Source organism: Giraffa tippelskirchi, chromosome 12 (genome assembly GCF_054371585.1).
Source record: "Giraffa tippelskirchi isolate mGirTip1 chromosome 12, T2T-mGirTip1v1.2.pri, whole genome shotgun sequence".
In the NCBI taxonomy this organism is placed as follows: Eukaryota; Metazoa; Chordata; class Mammalia; order Artiodactyla; family Giraffidae; genus Giraffa; species Giraffa tippelskirchi.
In genome coordinates, this window is record NC_137286.1 from 65,095,600 (window position 1) to 65,115,043 (window position 19,444).

The window sequence follows — 19,444 nt, forward strand, 5'->3', positions numbered from 1 at the left end:
CTGCGCCTAAGTCACTTCAGTCGTGTCTGACTCTGCGCGACCCCATGGCCTGCAGCCTACCAGGCTCCTCCGTCCAGGGCGTTTTCCAGGCAAGAGTACTGGAGTGGGTCGCCATCGCCTTCTCCGATACTCTCCTGAGGATCCTAGTTTGGTCGTCTAATTTCCTTTCACACAACCTTGGATGTCCGTATCAGGGCTTGTATTGACAATTTGTCGGATTGTATTGACAATTTAGGTTCTCTTCTGTTTCCGTACCCCTTTTGCAATTCTTTGTTCGGTGCGAAAATGCATTGGCCTTTTGGGAGGAATAGCATCGAAGCTGTGGATTGCCTTGTGGGGCTGTGACATCATTTTCCCAATAGGAATTCTTTCAAGCCCTGAGCACAGCTTCTCTTTCCAGTGGTTGGTGTGGGCTTGATCTTCCTTCTTCCATCTCTCGCCGTTTTGTGAGAACAGGTCCTTCCTTCCCTTCTGGGTTAGATGGACGCGTGGGTATCACTTAGGTGAATGGCATTGTCAGTGGGGGTGATAATTCCCTTCTCATTGGAAGACTTTGCTGTGAGTATTAGAAATGCAAGTGATTTCTCTTCCCCTTCCTCCCTGTCCATCTCTCAGAGCCACCGGGAAACAGAGGCCTCATCCAGGGAGTGCAACTAGGCTGTTGTTTCTTCAGGCCCTCAGTGCTGGACATCATCCGGGATACTCTGTGTGTGTCTTCCTCAGGCTGCTGTCCATTCAGACCTTTCCCTAGTTTTCACAGGCTTGTCGTGTTGGTGTTCTTTGTCTGTTTGGAGACACATCCTTGAGAAGCTTTGTGTTTCCACTCATTCGTCTCGCGATGTATGACCTGTCTTTTGCTTTTGTAATGAGGTCTTTCCCACAGTAGATATCTTTGATTTTGCAAAGTCCACTGTATTCTCTGGGTTGTTTTGTGGGCTGCCTTTTTGTTTTGTGTGTGAAGACTGAAAGCACGTGTCCGGTTTCTGCTCATTGTTCTTCTAGATTTGTGACAAGTTTTCATGGAAACTTTGTCTAGGGATAACTGGAAGTGAACTCGGTGTAAGGTGTCAAGTCTCCATCTCCATTCATGTCATGCCCTGCAGTTTCCAATTCCCTGTTCCTGAGTGGTTTTGGAGACCTTGTGGGAAGTTTGGTTGCATCGGAGTTTGCGTTTCCACCTTGAGTAGATTCCCACTGTTCTGCCCTCAGGGACACTGTCAAGGGGGAGTGAGGAGCAGCCTGCACTTCCAGCAGTGACCACACGGTGGGGCGAGTGCTGCTCTCCCCTCTGGGAGCCCCAGGCCACAGGCATCCCAGTGAGGAGCCAGGTCTGTGCTCAGCTGAAAGGAGTTAGTCTCTCAGGAGCCTCTGAGCCCTTGCCTTTGGATCACCCAGGGTGGGCATTTGCTGCAACAGAAAAAATTGCCCTGAATTCCATGGACGGAAGAGCCTGGCTGTGTAGAGTTCGTGAGTTGCCGTGAATCAGACACAACTGAGGACACAAAAATTCAATAGACTAAAACACTTTTTGGGGGTGGGGGGAGTGAAAGGGGGTGATGTGGGGTTTTTTGTCTTATATAATAGCCGAGGGAAATCTAGTTTAAACCTAAATTCACATAGATGGGAAAGGTATAGCTCTCCGTCACCCTATTAAAAAAAAAAAAAAACGTCTTAACTTTTCTGAAAGCTTATTTAGTAGCTTCCTTGAGCAGTTCATTGTGAAGGATTTTTTTTTTTTTCTGTGACATTGGCCTCATTAAAAGTACGGTTTGCCTTTACTGGATAATTTTGTTCATTGGTTTGTTAGGGAATCTTGGTAATATTTGAGTTTCCTGGGGAGTATGGTCACATGACCTGGCCCTGGCCAATCGGTGCGTTCCACCTCCCTGGCCACTGTGATTGGCTCCGGACTGGGGCAGTGCCCAAACGGGGCCCAGGGCCGGGCCTCACGTTGGAAGCCAGGGGAAGACGAGCTCTCGTCCTGCTGGGGTAGGGGAAGGGGTGGGGCCGGGGGAGGTCAGGCTCCAGCAGTGGGAGGGGCTTGAGGTCCGCCTGCGGCAGTTGGTGACCTTCCTGCTCCCCTCAGGGCAGAGCCGCCGGCCTGAGAATGAGGGCGCTGCTGAGCCCAGGGGCTGAGATGGCCCGCTGCTGCTGTGGTCCCAGAGTTCCACCCGAGACCTGAGGGAGGCCGTCTGCCCGTGAGTCCTCTCCCGCTTGTCTGTCAGCTTGTTTGAACCATGCTGGGTTTTCTGCCCAGCTGGCTAAGGGGAGTCCCTGGAAATGCAAGGGTGTGGGTTTTGGCAGACTTCAGGGAAGACATGCCAGATGAGCCTGGGAGACTCCAGCTTAATCTGGATTCAGGAGATATCTCTTCGGGCCAGCTAGTAATTGTAGGATAAGCCTAATGAGTCTTCACAGGATGAAGAGAGTAACGTGCCAAGGTAGCAATCGATGTCCTCATTCGAGAGGATGAAGCTGGTGCTCAGAGAAGGGGGGAACTTGGCCAGAGCAAGGAGGTGTGCACCCAGACAGAACCCCCAGATCCGGCCATTGGAGCTCAGGGAGGCCACTGGTGTGGCTTGTCCCTGTGGCAGGGGCCGAGGCACGCAGCCCACCCTGATTCCTGCGGGGGCCTGACTTGGGAAGTGCCATCTGGTAGCTTTGAGACTCACCAAACCAAATTGCACTGGAGAGAGGAAGGACACCTTCCTTCATCCACCCCCCACCCCCGCCGGATTCCCACATACCCTGACCCCTTTCTCTTGATTTCGGAGCCATTTCCAGAGTCCCGCTCATATGACCTCATTCGAAGTGCACTGTGGACGAGCTGCCATCTGCAGCTGCTACCACAGCAGCCAAGGGCTTTAGCTCCCGAGTACCTCCCTTCCTTTGGAACTTGGGGGCCCTCTACTCCCCACTTGCACACCACAGACCTTTGCTGAGGATTGTGGGGACCCTCACTCAGTTTGCAGCACGTTGTAGCCATCCCTGTCCTCTCAATACCTCCCTTGCCACTCAGCTTGTGAGCCCCTTTGGAGCAGCGTGGCCCACCTGGCTGCAACGGAAGAGACACAGCTGACAGTGAAACAACAGCTTAGATCTGACAGCCGGAAAGCTCTGTCAAAAGGGACATCCCTCTTCACACCGTAGAGGCTGTAGGAGCCGCCAGGCTTTCGGAACCAGTGCTGGGGCCAAAATGACTCCACAGCCGTTTTCCTTCCTGGGGAGGGTTCTGGCTCGAGTGGGAATGGCTCAAGTCTCCTAAGGTTCTGAAAGCCCACTGTGTGCAGATTCACGGTACACAGAGAGGAGAAGGTGGAGTCCTGCCCTGGAGGTGGTCACAGCTCACGGATGAGCCAGGCAGGCAGGCAGGCAGGCAGGGCATGAGAACACCTGAGCTGCCTTCATGAGTGAATGGTGTGGGGGCAGAGGAAGAGAAGCCGGTCTGCTCCCTCATGTGGTGCCCAGGGCAGGTTGTCCCCAGAGGAAACCCTTACGACGGTGAGGACTCTCACTGCTGTTTCCCAAGGGGTTCCGTCGGTGCGTGTCTTCCCCGGAGCGGTCAGGCCGTCTCTAAAGTACACTGGCCATGGGCATTGCCTCTCCTTGGAACTTCCCACGTGTTTCTCTTTTTTATGGAACAGTGATTTTTCTAGAGGGGTTCTGGGCCACAAGGTTGTTGGGTCATTTTCTAGCCTTCTGTCGTGAAGAACGCTTTCCTGGGCGTTGGGGTGGTTTGTTGTTCCAGCTCCCTTTCTTGGCTTCTTTTGGGAGCTGGTGCAACAAGAGGAGCTCAGCCTCTGCCTTCTGGCTGAGATGTCACCCTTCAAACAGCAATGCCTGCCTGGAGATAATGATGGCATTTGCCAAAAGGGCTTCGTTTGGCACATGATATCTTGAAAGGACGTACACCGTCCTGTCAGCTATCAAAGGCTAGTTCAAATGACATAAAAATGAGAACTCTCCAATGGAGTCTTACAGTAGGTGGAGAGTCCGAAAGAAACTCCTTCAGTCATTTCACTGAGAGTCATTGATTGGGGACACCAAGAATATAGGAAGGAATGCAGAAAGAAAAGATGAAATTGTGTTCAGGATCGGGGGGAGGGATGAACAGGGCGTGCTTGCCTTGAATCCAGGCTTTGTTGGGGGGTGGGGCATAAAGATCAAACGGGTCTGAAACCACAAAGTGGTGATGGTAACACAGTATCACCAGTTACACAACAGTGTTCCCAAATTGCAACAATGATGAAAAAGTTTACTGATCCCAACTTAACCAACAAAAATACAGGAAACCATACAAAAAATAAAACATCACCAGAAAGGTGGAAACAAACCAAATGCAAAGCAGTTCAGGGGAAAGGAACTCCATGTCCCCTGGGGGCAGACCGAGTTGACAGCGTCCACGGTGAGCCGACAGGGATGGAGGCGGCAGAGCCGACCGCTCCCCTGGACGTGGTGTTTCCGGCAAGGGCTCTGGGTCTCTGTCCAGAGCGGGGGCTCGTTCTTCCTGCAGGGGTGGGTGAGTCATCGTCGGCGTCTGGGTGTTGCGCGGGAGCCAGGGCAGGCTCTCCCTGCCGAGGCGGTGACTCCTCCTCTGCCTCGGGTTCTCCTGCCAAAGCCCGAGCAGGTACAGGTGCACGTGGAGGTGGAGGTTCTGGCTGAGGGGGTGGGACATCAGTGCCTGGGGCTGGGGGTCCTGCAGGCACGGAGATCCGATCTGCCCGGTGTGCTGGCCAGAACCCAGCTGGCCTGGTGTCTCTGCGAGGGCAAGTCTCGGTTCTCCATCTGCCCTCGGTGGATCCCTGGGTCCTGCACCTGGAGCCACCACCTCTGTAGGGACAGGTCTGGGAAGTGGAGCCTGGTTCCAGTTGGAGGCCAGTGCTAGAGCTGGGGGAGAAGCAAAGTTTGCCCACAGGCCAGCCTTGGCATGTGCGTATCCCGGGACAGAAAGCTTCCAAGAGATTCCCAAAGAATACCCAGGGTCGGATGTCTTTTGGGACTGAAGTGTGCAAGATGGGGGTGGGGGTGTGAGGCCAGCGCTTGCTGCAGGCCCAGCAGCATCTTTCGGGGACTCGTCCCTGTGTAGCTCAGCACCCCCTCCCCACACACTCCCGTGCACCAGCCCCAGCGTCCTCACCTCTGTGCTCTGGCGTGCTGGGCTCCAGGTCCTCCTGCTGCCTCAGAGGCTGGGGTTCTCGGGACTCTGGGTCGGAGCCGGGTGTGCTGAGCTCCGTGGCAGCCTCAGACTGGGCCGCCGGGTGTATCCTGTGTGGTGTCTCGGCAGCAGGCCTTCCCCGACTCCGCTTCGCCCCCGGTGGGGCTGATGCCTCCGTGGGCACGCTCACCTGGAGCCTGCACTGGGCCTCAGGGGCGGGGGGGTGGTGCTCCGACCCCTCCCGCCGGGAGGTGGACGGGGTGTCCCCGTCCTCGGCCTCATCACGTGGGAAGCTCTGCAACCACAGTGACCGTCAGCCAGCCATGCTGGGAGTTTTCCGAGCTGGGCCTGGCCAGTGGAGCCGCAGCTTCTGCCTGCTCGAACTTCTCTTCCCAGAAGGGTCAGAGATGTGTGTCTGCTCAGATCCCCACCCGGGAGGAAAGAGACCCACCTGAGGGTTTGAGGCCAGCCTGGGCGGCCGGCGCTGCCCGCACTCTCCCCATCCCACCCAGTCTGCTCTCCCCTGGGGTGTGGACACAACTTGCCCGCAGGCTTCTGACCCCACATCCGCCTGGGCTTCCTTGAGGGAGACACACCCCGAGAAACCCGCATCCACACACACAGGCAAAGGACCCGGTGTTTCCGGGTGGCATGGGAGAGGTGGCCTGGCCCGGCCTGGGGCTCCCCGTGTTACCTTTCTGTTTCTCCGGGCAAAGGGCCAGAGGCCTCTCGGGGGTGCCCTGAGCCAACGTTGACAGGGTGCCCACGCACACAGCCTGTGAGCTCTCCTGAGGCCCCGGCCTCTGGGCAGGGGCAAACAGCAGAATATCCTGGCAGCAAGTGATCTGGCTGGGGGCTCCTCTCCGCTCTGGAGGCCTGGATACCCGGGTTGCGGGTTCTGTTGGGTTCTGTTGCCGGCAGGTGACATCATTTCCTGGGGTTCGTGCTGAGGTCCCTTCCCCAAAACTTCCCAAGGGAATCTCTGGGTTTCTGACTGCTCAACCACCCCCCTTAGGCCATGTGCAGGCACAGTGACAGCCACACAGCCCAGCCCACAGCCCTGGGGAGGCCTGGGTGCAGCCAGGGCCTGAGCTCCGAGGACCCCGCTGCTCTCAGACCAGGCTCCTTCTTCTCATAAGTGGTGTGGCCCTGGACAAGCGTATGCCCCTCAGGGTTTCCCCAGTCTCTCCATCTGGAGAGTGGGGGTCATTCTCCCATCTGCTTCCTAGGTCTGTCGACCTACGAGCAGCTCCATGCCTTTCCACCTGGGGCCGATATCACGTGGAGCTTGTGCGCTGAGACTTCAGAAAGACTCCATCCAGGGCTGACACAGCACAGAATGGGGCAGAACGAGGCCTGGATGCGCCGTGGTACCCAGGAAAAGGCACTCCCCCTCCTGAGTGTTTTGAGACCCCGCATCCAAGTTGGAGGCGCGAAAGGAAGACTCGAAGGTCTCCCTCTCTTATAGAAAAGAGTAGCCAACTTTCTGGTCCTCTGTTTCCATTGAGATTCTGTTCAAGTGTCCCAGCTCGGCTTCTGCGGGTGGCTGAGCTTCTAATGGCTCCCTGCGTTCTTGTCTTTTCCTCTCCAAACCTTCCGTCCTTTTCCCCCTTCTGGGGTGGATGGGCGCTGTCATTGCTTCTACCTTCGAGACAGATTGATGAAAAGTCTGGACCGTCGACTCCTTTCCTCTCTTTGGTTCCGTGTCTCTCTCTGTCTGTGTCCCTCTCTTTTCCCTTCTCGATTCAGTCTGTGTCTTCCTCTTTCTCTCTCGTGTGTGGATGGATGGATGCTAGGAATGCACATGTATATGATTAGATGAGGGTTATGTTTTAGGGATAGGTTAGAGGGAGAGAAAGGCTTTAGGTCGGAGTTGGTCATGCGGGAAGGGTCAAGGGTGGTGGTGGTGTTTCTTGGAATCTGAGTGCTGTGCATTCTTCGTCTCTTTCCATATGAACCCCTTCTCAGATACACCACTTGCAAGGAGTCTCTCATGTTCCGTTTCCTATCTTTTGCATTTCTGAATGCTTAGCTTCTCTGTTGTGAAGAGGTTCCATTGGATGGAAACCCATTGGCGTACTTCGTTTTCCTCTTTCCCTTACTTGAAGAGACCCATTTCTACCTCCGCCCAGCAAATGGCAAGGAGACTCTGATGTTAAGGAGCCTTTGACCTACGCTTCTTTCTAGCTATCTCATGACATCAGTCTTTAGGGTGAGGTTTTTCCCCGATATTGAGGTGGTGTGAGATCAAAACCAATAGCGTTCTTCAGATGTAGCTGTCTGGTTTTCCCATGGACATTTATTGAAGAGGCTTTCTTGTTCCCATTTGGATATTCTCCCCTTTTGTGTCAGAGATGAGTTGACCATGGATGCCGGGGTTTGTTTCTGGACCCTCAACTTTATTCCATCGATCTGGATCTGTGTGTGTTGTTGTATTCCCAATAGCATACTGTCCTGCTGCTGCCGCTGCGCCTAAGTCACTTCAGTCGTGTCTGACTCTGCGCGACCCCATGGCCTGCAGCCTACCAGGCTCCTCCGTCCAGGGCGTTTTCCAGGCAAGAGTACTGGAGTGGGTCGCCATCGCCTTCTCCGATACTCTCCTGAGGATCCTAGTTTGGTCGTCTAATTTCCTTTCACACAACCTTGGATGTCCGTATCGGGGCTTTTTCGTCGGATTGTATTGACAATTTAGGCTCTTTTCTGTTTCCGTACCCCTTTTGCAATTCTTTGTTCGGTGCAAAAATGCATTGGCATTTTGGGAGGAATAGCATCGAAGCTGTGGATTGCCTTGTGGGGCTGTGACATCATTTTCCCAATAGGAATTCTTTCAAGCCCTGAGCACAGCTTCTCTTTCCAGTGGTTGGTGTGGGCTTGATCTTCCTTCTTCCATCTCTCGCCGTTTTGTGAGAACAGGTCCTTCCTTCCCTTCTGGGTTAGATGGACTCGTGGGTATCACTTCAGTGAATGGCATTGTTAGTGGGGGTGATAATTCCCTTCTCATTGGAAGACTTTGCTGTGAGTATTAGAAATGCAAGTGATTTCTCTTCCCCTTCCTCCCTGTCCATCTCTCAGAGCCACCGGGAAACAGAGGCCTCATCCAGGGTCACACAGGCCTGAGGGAGTGCAACTAGACTGTTGTTTCTTAAGGCCCTCAGTGCTGGACATCATCCGGGATACTCTGTGTGTGTCTTCCTCAGTCTGCTGTCCCTTCAGACCTTTCCCTAGTTTTCACAGGCTTGTCGTGTTGGTGTTCTTTGTCTGTTTGGAGACACATCCTTGAGAAGCTTTGTGTTTCCACTCATTCGTCTCGCGATGTATGACCTGTCTTTTGCTTTTGTAATGAGGTCTTTCCCACAGTAGATATCTTTGATTTTGCAAAGTCCACTGTATTCTCTGGGTTGTTTTGTGGGCTGCCTTTTTGTTTTGTGTGTGAAGACTCAAAGCACGTGTCCGGTTTCTGCTCATTGTTCTTCTAGATTTGTGACAAGTTTTCATGGAAACTTTGTCTAGGGATAACTGGAAGTGAACTCGGTGTAAGGTGTCAAGTCTCCATCTCCATTCATGTCATGCCCTGCAGTTTCCAATTCCCTGTTCCTGAGTGGTTTTGGAGACCTTGTGGGAAGTTTGGTTGCATCGGAGTTTGCGTTTCCACCTTGAGTAGATTCCCACTGTTCTGCCCTCAGGGACACTGTCAAGGGGGAGTGAGGAGCAGCCTGCACTTCCAGCAGTGACCACACGGTGGGGCGAGTGCTGCTCTCCCCTCTGGGAGCCCCAGGCCACAGGCATCCCAGTGAGGAGCCAGCTCTGTGCTCAGCTGAAAGGAGTTAGTCTCTCAGGAGCCTCTGAGCCCTTGCCTTTGGATCACCCAGGGTGGGCATTTGCTGCGACAGAAAAAATTGCCCTGAATTCCATGGACGGAAGAGCCTGGCTGTGTAGAGTTCGTGAGTTGCCGTGAATCAGACACAACTGAGGACACAAAAATTCAATAGACTAAAACACTTTTTGGCGGTGGGGGGAGTGAAAGGGGGTGATGTGGGGTTTTTTGTCTTATATAATAGCCGAGGGAAATCTAGTTTAAACCTAAATTCACATAGATGGGAAAGGTATAGCTCTCCGTCACCCTATTAAAAAAAAAAAAAAAGTCTTAACTTTTCTGAAAGCTTATTTAGTAGCTTCCTTGAGCAGTTCATTGTGAAGGATTTTTTTTTTTTTTCTGTGACATTGGCCTCATGAAAAAGTACGGTTTGCCTTTACTGGAAAATTTTGTTCATTGGTTTGTTAGGGAATCTTGGTAATATTTGAGTTTCCTGGGGAGTATGGTCACATGACCTGGCCCTGGCCAATCGGTGCGTTCCACCTCCCTGGCCACTGTGATTGGCTCCGGACTGGGGCAGTGCCCAATCGGGGCCCAGGGCCGGGCCTCACGTTGGAAGCCAGGGGAAGACGAGCTCTCGTCCTGCTGGGGTAGGGGAAGGGGTGGGGCCAGGGGAGGTCAGGCTCCAGCAGTGGGAGGGGCTTGAGGTCCGCCTGCGGCAGTTGGTGACCTTCCTGCTCCCCTCAGGGCAGAGCCGCCGGCCTGAGAATGAGGGCGCTGCTGAGCCCAGGGGCTGAGATGGCCCGCTGCTGCTGTGGTCCCAGAGCTCCACCCGAGACCTGAGGGAGGCCGTCTGCCCGTGAGTCCTCTCCCGCTTGTCTGTCAGCTTGTTTGAACCATGCTGGGTTTTCTGCCCAGCTGGCTAAGGGGAGTCCCTGGAAATGCAAGGGTGTGGGTTTTGGCAGACTTCAGGGAAGACATGCCAGATGAGCCTGGGAGACTCCAGCTTAATCTGGATTCAGGAGATATCTCTTCGGGCCAGCTAGTAATTGTAGGATAAGCCTAATGAGTCTTCACAGGATGAAGAGAGTAACGTGCCAAGGTAGCAATCGATGTCCTCATTCGAGAGGATGAAGCTGGTGCTCAGAGAAGGGGGGAACTTGGCCAGAGCAAGGAGGTGTGCACCCAGACAGAACCCCCAGATCCGGCCATTGGAGCTCAGGGAGGCCACTGGTGTGGCTTGTCCCTGTGGCAGGGGCCGAGGCACGCAGCCCACCCTGATTCCTGCGGGGGCCTGACTTGGGAAGTGCCATCTGGTAGCTTTGAGACTCACCAAACCAAATTGCACTGGAGAGAGGAAGGACACCTTCCTTCATCCACCCCCCACCCCCGCTGGATTCCCACATACCCTGACCCCTTTCTCTTGATTTTGGAGCCATTTCCAGAGTCCCGCTCATATGACCTCATTCGAAGTGCACTGTGGACGAGCTGCCATCTGCAGCTGCTACCACAGCAGCCAAGGGCTTTAGCTCCCGAGTACCTCCCTTCCTTTGGAACTTGGGGGCCCTCTACTCCCCACTTGCACACCACAGACCTTTGCTGAGGATTGTGGGGACCCTCACTCAGTTTGCAGCACGTTGTAGCCATCCCTGTCCTCTCAATACCTCCCTTGCCACTCAGCTTGTGAGCCCCTTTGGAGCAGCGTGGCCCACCTGGCTGCAACGGAAGAGACACAGCTGACAGTGAAACAACAGCTTAGATCTGACAGCCGGAAAGCTCTGTCAAAAGGGACCTCCCTCTTCACACCGTAGAGGCTGTAGGAGCCGCCAGGCTTTCGGAACCAGTGCTGGGGCCAAAATGACTCCACAGCCGTTTTCCTTCCTGGGGAGGGTTCTGGCTCGAGTGGGAATGGCTCAAGTCTCCTAAGGTTCTGAAAGCCCACTGTGTGCAGATTCACGGTACACAGAGAGGAGAAGGTGGAGTCCTGCCCTGGAGGTGGTCACAGCTCACGGATGAGCCAGGCAGGCAGGCAGGCAGGCAGGGCATGAGAACACCTGAGCTGCCTTCATGAGTGAATGGTGTGGGGGCAGAGGAAGAGAAGCCGGTCTGCTCCCTCATGTGGTGCCCAGGGCAGGTTGTCCCCAGAGGAAACCCTTACGACGGTGAGGACTCTCACTGCTGTTTCCCAAGGGGTTCCGTCGGTGCGTGTCTTCCCCGGAGCGGTCAGGCCGTCTCTAAAGTACACTGGCCATGGGCATTGCCTCTCCTTGGAACTTCCCACGTGTTTCTCTTTTTTATGGAACAGTGATTTTTCTAGAGGGGTTCTGGGCCACAAGGTTGTTGGGTCATCTTCTAGCCTTCTGTCGTGAAGAACGCTTTCCTGGGCGTTGGGGTGGTTTGTTGTTCCAGCTCCCTTTCTTGGCTTCTTTTGGGAGCTGGTGCAACAAGAGGAGCTCAGCCTCTGCCTTCTGGCTGAGATGTCACCCTTCAAACAACAATGCCTGCCTGGAGATAATGATGGCATTTGCCAAAAGGGCTTCGTTTGGCACATGATATCTTGAAAGGACGTACACCGTCCTGTCAGCTATCAAAGGCTAGTTCAAATGACATAAAAATGAGAACTCTCCAATGGAGTCTTACAGTAGGTGGAGATTCCGAAAGAAACTCCTTCAGTCATTTCACTGAGAGTCATTGATTGGGGACACCAAGAATATAGGAAGGAATGCAGAAAGAAAAGATAAAATTGTGTTCAGGATCGGGGGGAGGGATGAACAGGGCGTGCTTGCCTTGAATCCAGGCTTTGTTGGGGGGTGGGGCATAAAGATCAAACGGGTCTGAAACCACAAAGTGGTGATGGTAACACAGTATCACCAGTTACACAACAGTGTTCCCAAATTGCAACAATGATGAAAAAGTTTACTGATCCCAAGTTAACCAACAAAAATACAGGAAACCATACAAAAAATAAAACATCACCAGAAAGGTGGAAACAAACCAAATGCAAAGCAGTTCAGGGGAAAGGAACTCCATGTCCCCTGGGGGCAGACCGAGTTGACAGCGTCCACGGTGAGCCGACAGGGATGGAGGCGGCAGAGCCGACCGCTCCCCTGGACGTGGTGTTTCCGGCAAGGGCTCTGGGTCTCTGTCCAGAGCGGGGGCTCGTTCTTCCTGCAGGGGTGGGTGAGTCATCGTCGGCGTCTGGGTGTTGCGCGGGAGCCAGGGCAGGCTCTCCCTGCCGAGGCGGTGACTCCTCCTCTGCCTCGGGTTCTCCTGCCAAAGCCCGAGCAGGTACAGGTGCACGTGGAGGTGGAGGTTCTGGCTGAGGGGGTGGGACATCAGTGCCTGGGGCTGGGGGTCCTGCAGGCACGGAGATCCGATCTGCCCGGTGTGCTGGCCAGAACCCAGCTGGCCTGGTGTCTCTGCGAGGGCAAGTCTCGGTTCTCCATCTGCCCTCGGTGGATCCCTGGGTCCTGCACCTGGAGCCACCACCTCTGTAGGGACAGGTCTGGGAAGTGGAGCCTGGTTCCAGTTGGAGGCCAGTGCTAGAGCTGGGGGAGAAGCAAAGTTTGCCCACAGGCCAGCCTTGGCATGTGCGTATCCCGGGACAGAAAGCTTCCAAGAGATTCCCAAAGAATACCCAGGGTCGGATGTCTTTTGGGACTGAAGTGTGCAAGATGGGGGTGGGGGTGTGAGGCCAGCGCTTGCTGCAGGCCCAGCAGCATCTTTCGGGGACTCGTCCCTGTGTAGCTCAGCACCCCCTCCCCACACACTCCCGTGCACCAGCCCCAGCGTCCTCACCTCTGTGCTCTGGCGTGCTGGGCTCCAGGTCCTCCTGCTGCCTCAGAGGCTGGGGTTCTCGGGACTCTGGGTCGGAGCCGGGTGTGCTGAGCTCCGTGGCAGCCTCAGACTGGGCCGCCGGGTGTATCCTGTGTGGTGTCTCGGCAGCAGGCCTTCCCCGACTCCGCTTCGCCCCCGGTGGGGCTGATGCCTCCGTGGGCACGCTCACCTGGAGCCTGCACTGGGCCTCAGGGGCGGGGGGGTGGTGCTCCGACCCCTCCCGCCGGGAGGTGGACGGGGTGTCCCCGTCCTCGGCCTCATCACGTGGGAAGCTCTGCAACGACAGTGACCGTCAGCCAGCCATGCTGGGAGTTTTCCGAGCTGGGCCTGGCCAGTGGAGCCGCAGCTTCTGCCTGCTCGAACTTCTCTTCCCAGAAGGGTCAGAGACGTGTGTCTGCTCAGATCCCCACCCGGGAGGAAAGAGACCCACCTGAGGGTGTGAGGCCAGCCTGGGCGGCCGGCGCTGCCCGCACTCTCCCCATCCCACCCAGCCTGCTCTCCCCTGGGGTGTGGACACAACTTGCCCGCAGGCTTCTGACCCCACATCCGCCTGGGCTTCCTTGAGGGAGACACACCCCGAGAAACCCGCATCCACACACACAGGCAAAGGACCCGGTGTTTCCGGGTGGCATGGGAGAGGTGGCCTGGCCCGGCCTGGGGCTCCCCGTGTTACCTTTCTGTTTCTCCGGGCAAAGGGCCAGAGGCCTCTCGGGGGTGCCCTGAGCCAACGTTGACAGGGTGCCCACGCACACAGCCTGTGAGCTCTCCTGAGGCCCCGGCCTCTGGGCAGGGGCAAAGAGCAGAACATCCTGGCAGCAAGTGATCTGGCTGGGGGCTCCTCTCCGCTCTGGAGGCCTGGATACCCGGGTTGCGGGTTCTGTTGTGTTCTGTTGCCGGCAGGTGACATCATTTCCTGGGGTTCGTGCTGAAGTCCCTTCCCCAAAACTTCCCAAGGGAATCTCTGGGTTTCTGACTGCTCGACCACCCCCCTTAGGCCATGTGCAGGCACAGTGACAGCCACACAGCCCAGCCCACAGCCCTGGGGAGGCCTGGGTGCAGCCAGGGCCTGAGCTCCGAGGACCCCGCTGCTCTCAGACCAGGCTCCTTCTTCTCATAAGTGGTGTGGCCCTGGACAAGCGTATGCCCCTCAGGGTTTCCCCAGTCTCTCCATCTGGAGAGTGGGGGTCATTCTCCCATCTGCTTCCTAGGTCTGTCGACCTACGAGCAGCTCCATGCCTTTCCACCTGGGGCCGATATCACGTGGAGCTTGTGCGCTGAGACTTCAGAAAGAAAGACTCCATCCAGGGCTGACACAGCACAGAATGGGGCAGAACGAGGCCTGGATGCGCCGTGGTACCCAGGAAAAGGCACTCCCCCTCCTGAGTGTTTTGAGACCCCGCATCCAAGTTGGAGGACCGAAAGGAAGACTCGAAGGTCTCCCTCTCTTATAGAAAAGAGTAGCCAACTTTCTGGTCCTCTGTTTCCATTGAGATTCTGTTCAAGTGTCCCAGCTCGGCTTCTGCGGGTGGCTGAGCTTCTAATGGCTCCCTGCGTTCTTGTCTTTTCCTCTCCAAACCTTCCGTCCTTTTCCCCCTTCTGGGGTGGATGGGCGCTGTCATTGCTTCTACCTTCGAGACAGATTGATGAAAAGTCTGGACCATCGACTCCTTTCCTCTCTTTGGTTCCGTGTCTCTCTCTGTCTGTGTCCCTCTCTTTTCCCTTCTCGATTCAGTCTGTGTCTTCCTCTTTCTCTCTCGTGTGTGGATGGATGGATGCTAGGAATGCACATGTATATGATTAGATGAGGGTTATGTTTTAGGGATAGGTTAGAGGGAGAGAAAGGCTTTAGGTCGGAGTTGGTCATGGGGGAAGGGTCAAGGGTGGTGGTGGTGTTTCTTGGAATCTGAGTGCTGTGCATTCTTCGTCTCTTTCCATATGAACCCCTTCTCAGATACACCACTTGCAAGGAGTCTCTCATGTTCCGTTTCCTATCTTTTGCATTTCTGAATGCTTAGCTTCTCTGTTGTGAAGAGGTTCCATTGGATGGAAACCCATTGGCGTACTTCGTTTTCCTCTTTCCCTTACTTGAAGAGACCCATTTCTACCTCCGCCCAGCAAATGGCAAGGAGACTCTGATGTTAAGGAGCCTTTGACCTACGCTTCTTTCTAGCTATCTCATGACATCAGTCTTTAGGGTGAGGTTTTTCCCCGATATTGAGGTGGTGTGAGATCAAAACCAATAGCGTTCTTCAGATGTAGCTGTCTGGTTTTCCCATGGACATTTATTGAAGAGGCTTTCTTGTTCCCATTTGGATATTCTCCCCTTTTGTGTCAGAGATGAGTTGACCATGGATGCCGGGGTTTGTTTCTGGACCCTCAACTTTATTCCATCGATCTGGATCTGTGTGTGTTGTTGTATTCCCAATAGCATACTGTCCTGCTGCTGCCGCTGCGCCTAAGTCACTTCAGTCGTGTCTGACTCTGCGCGACCCCATGGCCTGCAGCCTACCAGGCTCCTCCGTCCAGGGCGTTTTCCAGGCAAGAGTACTGGAGTGGGTCGCCATCGCCTTCTCCGATACTCTCCTGAGGATCCTAGTTTGGTCGTCTAATTTCCTTTCACACAACCTTGGATGTCCGTATCAGGGCTTGTATTGACAATTTGTCGGATTGTATTGACAATTTAGGTTCTCTTCTGTTTCCGTACCCCTTTTGCAATTCTTTGTTCGGTGCGAAAATGCATTGGCCTTTTGGGAGGAATAGCATCGAAGCTGTGGATTGCCTTGTGGGGCTGTGACATCATTTTCCCAATAGGAATTCTTTCAAGCCCTGAGCACAGCTTCTCTTTCCAGTGGTTGGTGTGGGCTTGATCTTCCTTCTTCCATCTCTCGCCGTTTTGTGAGAACAGGTCCTTCCTTCCCTTCTGGGTTAGATGGACTCGTGGGTATCACTTAGGTGAATGGCATTGTCAGTGGGGGTGATAATTCCCTTCTCATTGGAAGACTTTGCTGTGAGTATTAGAAATGCAAGTGATTTCTCTTCCCCTTCCTCCCTGTCCATCTCTCAGAGCCACCGGGAAACAGAGGCCTCATCCAGGGAGTGCAACTAGGCTGTTGTTTCTTCAGGCCCTCAGTGCTGGACATCATCCGGGATACTCTGTGTGTGTCTTCCTCAGGCTGCTGTCCATTCAGACCTTTCCCTAGTTTTCACAGGCTTGTCGTGTTGGTGTTCTTTGTCTGTTTGGAGACACATCCTTGAGAAGCTTTGTGTTTCCACTCATTCGTCTCGCGATGTATGACCTGTCTTTTGCTTTTGTAATGAGGTCTTTCCCACAGTAGATATCTTTGATTTTGCAAAGTCCACTGTATTCTCTGGGTTGTTTTGTGGGCTGCCTTTTTGTTTTGTGTGTGAAGACTGAAAGCACGTGTCCGGTTTCTGCTCATTGTTCTTCTAGATTTGTGACAAGTTTTCATGGAAACTTTGTCTAGGGATAACTGGAAGTGAACTCGGTGTAAGGTGTCAAGTCTCCATCTCCATTCATGTCATGCCCTGCAGTTTCCAATTCCCTGTTCCTGAGTGGTTTTGGAGACCTTGTGGGAAGTTTGGTTGCATCGGAGTTTGCGTTTCCACCTTGAGTAGATTCCCACTGTTCTGCCCTCAGGGACACTGTCAAGGGGGAGTGAGGAGCAGCCTGCACTTCCAGCAGTGACCACACGGTGGGGCGAGTGCTGCTCTCCCCTCTGGGAGCCCCAGGCCACAGGCATCCCAGTGAGGAGCCAGGTCTGTGCTCAGCTGAAAGGAGTTAGTCTCTCAGGAGCCTCTGAGCCCTTGCCTTTGGATCACCCAGGGTGGGCATTTGCTGCAACAGAAAAAATTGCCCTGAATTCCATGGACGGAAGAGCCTGGCTGTGTAGAGTTCGTGAGTTGCCGTGAATCAGACACAACTGAGGACACAAAAATTCAATAGACTAAAACACTTTTTGGGGGTGGGGGGAGTGAAAGGGGGTGATGTGGGGTTTTTTGTCTTATATAATAGCCGAGGGAAATCTAGTTTAAACCTAAATTCACATAGATGGGAAAGGTATAGCTCTCCGTCACCCTATTAAAAAAAAAAAAAAACGTCTTAACTTTTCTGAAAGCTTATTTAGTAGCTTCCTTGAGCAGTTCATTGTGAAGGATTTTTTTTTTTTTCTGTGACATTGGCCTCATTAAAAGTACGGTTTGCCTTTACTGGATAATTTTGTTCATTGGTTTGTTAGGGAATCTTGGTAATATTTGAGTTTCCTGGGGAGTATGGTCACATGACCTGGCCCTGGCCAATCGGTGCGTTCCACCTCCCTGGCCACTGTGATTGGCTCCGGACTGGGGCAGTGCCCAATCGGGGCCCAGGGCCGGGCCTCACGTTGGAAGCCAGGGGAAGACGAGCTCTCGTCCTGCTGGGGTAGGGGAAGGGGTGGGGCCGGGGGAGGTCAGGCTCCAGCAGTGGGAGGGGCTTGAGGTCCGCCTGCGGCAGTTGGTGACCTTCCTGCTCCCCTCAGGGCAGAGCCGCCGGCCTGAGAATGAGGGCGCTGCTGAGCCCAGGGGCTGAGATGGCCCGCTGCTGCTGTGGTCCCAGAGCTCCACCCGAGACCTGAGGGAGGCCGTCTGCCCGTGAGTCCTCTCCCGCTTGTCTGTCAGCTTGTTTGAACCATGCTGGGTTTTCTGCCCAGCTGGCTAAGGGGAGTCCCTGGAAATGCAAGGGTGTGGGTTTTGGCAGACTTCAGGGAAGACATGCCAGATGAGCCTGGGAGACTCCAGCTTAATCTGGATTCAGGAGATATCTCTTCGGGCCAGCTAGTAATTGTAGGATAAGCCTAATGAGTCTTCACAGGATGAAGAGAGTAACGTGCCAAGGTAGCAATCGATGTCCTCATTCGAGAGGATGAAGCTGGTGCTCAGAGAAGGGGGGAACTTGGCCAGAGCAAGGAGGTGTGCACCCAGACAGAACCCCCAGATCCGGCCATTGGAGCTCAGGGAGGCCACTGGTGTGGCTTGTCCCTGTGGCAGGGGCCGAGGCACGCAGCCCACCCTGATTCCTGCGGGGGCCTGACTTGGGAAGTGCCATCTGGTAGCTTTGAGACTCACCAAACCAAATTGCACTGGAGAGAGGAAGGACACCTTCCTTCATCCACCCCCCACCCCCGCCGGATTCCCACATACCCTGACCCCTTTCTCTTGATTTCGGAGCCATTTCCAGAGTCCCGCTCATATGACCTCATTCGAAGTGCACTGTGGACGAGCTGCCATCTGCAGCTGCTACCACAGCAGCCAAGGGCTTTAGCTCCCGAGTACCTCCCTTCCTTTGGAACTTGGGGGCCCTCTACTCCCCACTTGCACACCACAGACCTTTGCTGAGGATTGTGGGGACCCTCACTCAGTTTGCAGCACGTTGTAGCCATCCCTGTCCTCTCAATACCTCCCTTGCCACTCAGCTTGTGAGCCCCTTTGGAGCAGCGTGGCCCACCTGGCTGCAACGGAAGAGACACAGCTGACAGTGAAACAACAGCTTAGATCTGACAGCCGGAAAGCTCTGTCAAAAGGGACCTCCCTCTTCACACCGTAGAGGCTGTAGGAGCCGCCAGGCTTTCGGAACCAGTGCTGGGGCCAAAATGACTCCACAGCCGTTTTCCTTCCTGGGGAGGGTTCTGGCTCGAGTGGGAATGGCTCAAGTCTCCTAAGGTTCTGAAAGCCCACTGTGTGCAGATTCACGGTACACAGAGAGGAGAAGGTGGAGTCCTGCCCTGGAGGTGGTCACAGCTCACGGATGAGCCAGGCAGGCAGGCAGGCAGGCAGGGCATGAGAACACCTGAGCTGCCTTCATGAGTGAATGGTGTGGGGGCAGAGGAAGAGAAGCCGGTCTGCTCCCTCATGTGGTGCCCAGGGCAGGTTGTCCCCAGAGGAAACCCTTACGACGGTGAGGACTCTCACTGCTGTTTCCCAAGGGGTTCCGTCGGTGCGTGTCTTCCCCGGAGCGGTCAGGCCGTCTCTAAAGTACACTGGCCATGGGCATTGCCTCTCCTTGGAACTTCCCACGTGTTTCTCTTTTTTATGGAACAGTGATTTTTCTAGAGGGGTTCTGGGCCACAAGGTTGTTGGGTCATTTTCTAGCCTTCTGTCGTGAAGAACGCTTTCCTGGGCGTTGGGGTGGTTTGTTGTTCCAGCTCCCTTTCTTGGCTTCTTTTGGGAGCTGGTGCAACAAGAGGAGCTCAGCCTCTGCCTTCTGGCTGAGATGTCACCCTTCAAACAGCAATGCCTGCCTGGAGATAATGATGGCATTTGCCAAAAGGGCTTCGTTTGGCACATGATATCTTGAAAGGACGTACACCGTCCTGTCAGCTATCAAAGGCTAGTTCAAATGACATAAAAATGAGAACTCTCCAATGGAGTCTTACAGTAGGTGGAGAGTCCGAAAGAAACTCCTTCAGTCATTTCACTGAGAGTCATTGATTGGGGACACCAAGAATATAGGAAGGAATGCAGAAAGAAAAGATGAAATTGTGTTCAGGATCGGGGGGAGGGATGAACAGGGCGTGCTTGCCTTGAATCCAGGCTTTGTTGGGGGGTGGGGCATAAAGATCAAACGGGTCTGAAACCACAAAGTG

The 19,444-nt window shown here is 54.4% G+C and overlaps 2 protein-coding genes and 1 long non-coding RNA gene across 3 annotated transcripts in view; 1 reads left to right on the top strand and 2 right to left on the bottom strand.

The window, feature by feature from the left end:
* The first annotated feature begins 2,089 nt into the window (after nt 1-2,089).
* LOC145530002 (uncharacterized) overlaps nt 2,090-19,444 on the top strand; it is a 1,493,464-nt gene continuing 1,476,109 nt past the window's right edge. Inside the window, exons 1-3 of the long non-coding RNA XR_014071397.1 lie at nt 2,090-2,198; nt 9,717-9,828; nt 17,342-17,453. This is a non-coding gene — a long non-coding RNA (uncharacterized LOC145530002). The remainder of the gene's footprint in view (nt 2,199-9,716; nt 9,829-17,341; nt 17,454-19,444) is intronic.
* Nucleotides 4,238-6,083, bottom strand: LOC145530077 (uncharacterized). Its single transcript, XM_081550888.1, has 3 exons — nt 5,850-6,083; nt 5,138-5,450; nt 4,238-4,887 (listed from the first exon to the last, which is right to left on the bottom strand). Exons 1-3 carry the CDS (start codon nt 6,081-6,083, stop codon nt 4,256-4,258), a joined length of 1,179 nt encoding a protein of 392 aa, XP_081407014.1. The 3' UTR covers nt 4,238-4,255.
* LOC145530078 (uncharacterized) lies at nt 8,488-15,990 on the bottom strand. Its single transcript, XM_081550889.1, has 3 exons — nt 15,959-15,990; nt 12,768-13,078; nt 8,488-12,517 (listed from the first exon to the last, which is right to left on the bottom strand). The coding sequence occupies exons 1-3, from the start codon at nt 15,988-15,990 to the stop codon at nt 11,886-11,888; spliced, it is 975 nt and encodes a 324-aa protein (XP_081407015.1). The 3' UTR covers nt 8,488-11,885.

Excerpts from the sequence above, each read along its gene's own strand:
- LOC145530077 (XM_081550888.1), bottom strand. The coding sequence starts at position 6,083 with ATGTCACCTGCCGGCAACAGAACCCAACAGAACCCGCAACCCGGGTAT. Across the intron at positions 5,451-5,849 it reads TTGCCCGGAGAAACAGAAAG|AGCTTCCCACGTGATGAGGC; the intron begins GTAACACGGGGA and ends CTGTGGTTGCAG. Across the intron at positions 4,888-5,137 it reads CAGCACGCCAGAGCACAGAG|CTCTAGCACTGGCCTCCAAC; the intron begins GTGAGGACGCTG and ends CTTCTCCCCCAG.
- LOC145530078 (XM_081550889.1), bottom strand. The coding sequence starts at position 15,990 with ATGGACAGCAGCCTGAGGAAGACACACACAGA. Across the intron at positions 13,079-15,958 it reads CTGAGGAAGACACACACAGA|CTTCCCACGTGATGAGGCCG; the intron begins GTATCCCGGATG and ends GTCGTTGCAGAG. Across the intron at positions 12,518-12,767 it reads CAGCACGCCAGAGCACAGAG|CTCTAGCACTGGCCTCCAAC; the intron begins GTGAGGACGCTG and ends CTTCTCCCCCAG.